Source organism: Castanea sativa, chromosome 2, assembly GCF_040712315.1.
Source record: "Castanea sativa cultivar Marrone di Chiusa Pesio chromosome 2, ASM4071231v1".
Lineage (NCBI taxonomy): Eukaryota > Viridiplantae > Streptophyta > Magnoliopsida > Fagales > Fagaceae > Castanea > Castanea sativa.
This window is the reverse complement of record NC_134014.1, coordinates 13578405-13583720: the sequence shown is the minus strand read 5'-3', so window position 1 is coordinate 13583720 and position 5316 is coordinate 13578405. Positions and strand designations below refer to the sequence as shown.

Below are 5316 nucleotides of genomic sequence, written 5' to 3'. Positions count from 1 at the left end.
TCACCGAAAAAATTCTTGGCAACCAAGCAGTGGCAAGGCAATGCATATCGAGTGCAGTACTGCATCAAGCCAAATCAGAGTCCTCAGCTTCGGTTATGAAGGACTTATAGAAATTAACGACTCTGGATGCGCCCGATGCGGTGACAGCAGAGGAAGCCATGTGTGAAGATTTGGAGAAGTTTCTGATAGCCGATGATCCCGAATGATTCTTTCAAGTTAGTGTACGTTTACCATACCAAGAGAAGATGGAATTGGTGGAGTTTTTGAAGGACAACATCGATATCTTTGACTGAGATCCCTATGAGGCTCTGGGGGTTGACCTAAGCTTCATTTGTCATCATTTGAACGTCAACCCTGCCATTGTTCCTAGGAGGCAACCACCTCGGTGTTCCTCCAAAGAGCATTCTGAGGCTGTTAAAGAAGAAGTCCTCAAGCTCAAGAGGGCTGGGGCTATTAAAGAAGTTTTCTACCCGGAGTGGTTGGCGCATACAGTTGTGGTGAAAAAGAAGAACGGAAAGTGGAGAGTATGTGTGGACTTCACAGATTTAAACAAAGCCTGTCCAAAAGACTCGTTCCCGATGCCACGCATCGATCAGCTTGTGGATGCCACGGTCGGACATCCTTGGATGAGCTTTTTGGATGCCTTCCAGGGCTATCACCAAATTCCATTGGCGGCGGATGATCAGGAGAAGATTGCCTTCATTACTCCAACAGGGAACTATCACTATAAAGTGATGCCGTTCGGATTGAAGAATGCAGGGGCTACTTACCAAAGGATGATGACCAGAATGTTTGAGTCGCAACTTGGAAAGACCATTGAGGTATATGTGGATGATATGGTAGTGAAGAGTAAGACAATACCCATGCACGTGAAAGATCTGGACGACACCTTTCAAATACTTAGAAAGTACAAGTTGCGCCTTAACGCCTCAAAGTGTTCTTTTGGGGTGGGTTTCGGAAAGTTCATAGGCTACATGGTGACTCATAGAGGGATAGAGGTGAATCCGGTGCAGGTCAGGGCCATCCAAGGCTTATAGCCACCTCGGAATCCAAAGGAAGTTCAGAAGTTGACCGGAATGATCGCTGTTCTCAGCAGATTTATCTCTCGGTCAGCTGACCGGTGCAGGCCTTTTTTCCAACTGTTAAATAAATGGAAAAGATTCCAATGGTCCGAGAAGTGCGCTTTAGCTTTCCAGCGACTTAAGGAATATCTTTCCCGGCCACCCATTATGTCTCGGCCGGAGGTTGATGAAGTCCTGTTTGAGTACCTAGCTGTGGCCGTCCATGCAATCAGCCTGGTCCTTATAAGGGATGACGGCGGGGTGCAAAGACCGGTCTATTACGTCAGCAAATCCTTGAATGAAGCTGAGGTGCGTTACTTGCCCTTGGAGAAGGCACTTCTGGCCGTAGTCCATGCCACGCGAAAGCTTCCTCACTATTTTCAGTCCCACACCATCGTGGTTTTGACCATTGTTATTAATACCGTTTCGGACCCCGTTTCGGTTTGTCCAGTGGAATGGAATATTTCAGTACCGGCCGATTTCGGCGTACCGTTTTAAGGTGTTTCGGGTTCCTAAAAATTAAATTATATATATTCTTGTAAAACATAAAATTGTCAATTCTAATAAATAAATAACTAAATTTCAAATAATACAAATCATTTAGTCTTAACTCTTAAGTCTTAAACATCAATATAACATCTATTTAACATCACACAATAAGAAGATTTACAAGACAATAACTAAACATCAAATAATACAAAACATTTAGTCTTAACTCTTATGTCTTAAACCTCAATACAACATCAAACAATAAGAAGATTTATAACAAGTCATTACTCATTACATAAGCCCATAATAATTAATAACTAATAAGCCAACAAAATTTATAACATAATATTAGTCCTCCTCATCATCATCCATGAGAGAAGGATAAAATTCATCATCAAAAGAACTCCCATAAGAACTACCAACACCCATTGGAAGATTTGTCAAGTCATGTTCATTGTTGTTGTCATCATCATCATCGTCATCAACATCAATAGTTTCAAGTTCAGCATCCTCTTCCACATTCACTATGGCTGCTGGTTCATTAAGACAATCCCAATTTATGTCATCTGGATTAAGAAGTGCAGGTTCTTCAGCCACCCAAACTCCCATCAAGTCAATGTTATCCAAGCTTATAGGATCTAATGCATACTTATTCCTTTGAATGTTCCTACCAATGAAATTATTAAACATTAGTAACATTTTATAAATTATAATTATTTGAAAGTACATTTCATTTACATATGAGTAACGATGATAAATTTACCTTTGTTGAAGCCTCAAATTATAATGGACAAAGACCAAATCATTTACTCGCTTATGTTCCAATCTATTTCTCTTCTTTGAGTGAACATATTCAAATGTGCTCCAATTTCTCTCACAACCAGTTGCACTACAACATTGACTAAGCACACGAATGGCAAATGATTGTAAATCAGGAGCTCCAAGGCCAAATTGCTCCCACCATGAAACTACAATAACAAATAAAAATATAAAATAAGCATTGCCCATGTAATCTTACAATAACAACTATAAGGGATAAATAGACATATTGAAAGGAAATAGAAATACTATTAAATTATTAATGTTTACTTGGATTTAGTCTCTCTCGTTGGCGGATTGCTAGTGATGTGCCAAAGTCACCAATTGACTTTTTGTACTCATCAAGTTGTGAACTTATTTTGTCTTGAATGTCAGGATCGGGAACCAACCTCATTAGAGTGCTTAGCAACCCTCTTTGAACTTCATTTTGCCTTTTAAATGAAGGCCTAAAGTAAATTGCAGGGTTAAGAAAGCAACCTGCTGCATGCAAAGGACTATGAAGTTGTTTGTCCCATCTAGCATCAATAACTCTAATATAATGTCCATACAAAGAAACTTTGTTCTTTAACCTTCTTTTTATTTCCTCTTTTGCTTTGTCCATTGCTTCATACAAGTACCCCATAGCAGGTTTCTCATCCCCATCAACAAGACGAAGTACTCTAACTAAAGGCTCACTAACTTTCACTATGTGCGTGCATTGAGACCAAAACGAATAATCTTCTAAAACAATTTTACTAATCTCCTTCCCAACGGCAGTCTTAGCATGGGGGCATGAAAGCCATTTATCACTAGTGAACATTTGTCTAAGCTCTTTTTTGAACCTTAGCATGCTTTGTAGACTTAAGAAGTTAGTGGCAAACCTTGTAATTGCAGGACGACATAACTCTCTTCCATTTGTAAAATCTTGCTTCATCAAGTCTAAAACAACTCCATGGTTGTAAATGAACTTTGTTATCTTTTTTGCCTTCTTAATTGCTTCATCAACAAGAGGGAACCACTTAGGATTAGCAATATTCTCCAACATCAAGTCTATGCAATGAGCTGCACAAGGAGACCAAAATAAAGTACCATACTTCTGCTGTAATTTTTTTCCAGCTTTTTTATAGGCAGAAGCATTATCTGTAATCAATTGCACAATATATTCCACGCAAATTTCTTGAACAACACAATCAAATATATTGAACAACGTTTCAGCATCCTTTGTAAGGCCTGAAGTGTCAATAGATTTCAAGAACATGGCACCCCTTGGACAATACACCAAAAAATTCATTATTGGTTGCTGTTTTTGATTTGTCCACCCATCAGACATCACTGAACATCCATATAATTTCCAATCATTTTTTATATCTAACAAAAATTCATTAACTTCATGCACAGCATTTCTCAAAAGCGGTCCCCTCAACTCATAAAAAGAAGGCCTCTTAAATCCCGGCCCAATAGAAGCAATGGAATCTATCATAGGTTGATAATAGGGTGATTGAGATGCATAAAAGGGTACATTAGAATGATACCACCATCTTGCCACATTCATTTTTGCATTATCAATCATTGCTTTTGTAGCCAAAGCACTTCTTATAGAGGATTGAGCACCAGGGGTTGTTCTAGGAGCAAAATAACTCTTAATTTTCTTCTTTCCTCTTATTTGACCCATATCAATGTCAACATCCTTTCCCCTAGATTTTCGTTTACCTAATGTTTGAGGGGGACTCTTTTCAACAACCCTAACCTCATCCTCCTCCTCCTCCTCCTCATCAACATCAAATGGATCACCATATGGGTTCCCAATTTCTGACTGAATCCTCTTTTTAGTTTCTTTAGATTTTTTTAATTCTTCAATCATTTGTTTCATTTGAAACCTAATATCAGATGAAACAACTTTACATGATTCAACTTGACCCCTAATCCCAGCAAGATGATACTTAAGTCTAGTAATACCACCCCCTTTGATCAACTTATTACAATGCAAACATATAGTGTTATTTTTTGCGTTAGGCACTGCACGGGCATGAGCCCATGCGGGATCCTCTGATCTTGCGTGCGGCAGGCCACGAAGGTATGAAGTACCAGCTGAACTATGAGGATCAACCATAGTTTACTGTTCAATGAAATGTAATCAAATTCAATCAAATGCAGTAGCTAAAATTTAATTTAATTTGCATGAAGTGAATGAGCAAACAAATTACATATCTTAAATGAAAAAATCACATATCTTAAGTACACTTAATCGCATATCCAAGAGAAAAAAAAAAAAAGTTCATGACAATCAGAGAGAAAAAAAAAACCACTATCTAGCCAATAACCACAACAAATGACTTCAAAAATTTATAAAAACAGAGGGGTCCATCCGAGGTGGAAAAACCAGACATAGATTGAGCAATATATAAAACCACTATCCCATTGTAACAATTTCAATAATGTTCATCTTATGTATTCCATTACAATCCTGTATACATGCTTCACAACACATCCTCATAGCAAAAATTTCCCCAGAAACCCATCTCAGAATAAACTCAAATCCAACATTCTCCACACTTCTATCAAATGCAAAACAATTCGAGAGAGTGAGGGTAGAGAAAGAATACCTGGCTGAACCGCTGAACCGTTGAGCTTCAATCCGAGAGAGTGAGAGAAAGAGGGAGTCACGAGAGAGTGAGATTGATGAGGCGATGAGCACAGCGGCGGCAGTGAGTGAGAGAGGGATTTGAGAGTGAAAGAAATCAAAGAATGAAAGAAAAGAATGGGAATAGAATCAATAGACAGTCGAATAGAAAAGATTAGGTTTTTAGACTTTAGTTAAGTCTAAAACGGCGTCGTTTGGACTTTTACTTTTTTTTTTCCATAGGCCAAATCATGTACCGGCCGGAATTCACATCTCGGCCGGAATTGGCCGAAATTTTCCGGAATGGCCGGAATGGACCGAAACTGCCCGAAATCTAGCCCGAGGTGG

General features: G+C 38.8%; 1 protein-coding gene across 1 annotated transcript; it reads right to left on the bottom strand.

Annotated features, from left to right (window-relative positions):
• Positions 1-1898: 1898 nt before the first annotated feature.
• Positions 1899-4458, bottom strand: LOC142624914 (uncharacterized). Its single transcript, XM_075798640.1, has 3 exons — positions 2640-4458; positions 2314-2518; positions 1899-2217 (listed from the first exon to the last, which is right to left on the bottom strand). Exons 1-3 carry the CDS (start codon positions 4456-4458, stop codon positions 1899-1901), a joined length of 2343 nt encoding a protein of 780 aa, XP_075654755.1.
• Positions 4459-5316: the final 858 nt, after the last annotated feature.

What these genes read in the sequence shown, in the direction of transcription:
- LOC142624914 (XM_075798640.1), bottom strand. Translation starts at nt 4,458, where the DNA reads ATGGTTGATCCTCATAGTTCAGCTGGTACTTCATACCTTCGTGGCCTG. An exon ending in ACGAGAGAGACTAAATCCAA is followed by an intron (nt 2,519 to 2,639) that starts GTAAACATTAAT and finishes TTGTTATTGTAG; the next exon opens with TTTCATGGTGGGAGCAATTT. An exon ending in AATTTGAGGCTTCAACAAAG is followed by an intron (nt 2,218 to 2,313) that starts GTAAATTTATCA and finishes TTTCATTGGTAG; the next exon opens with GAACATTCAAAGGAATAAGT.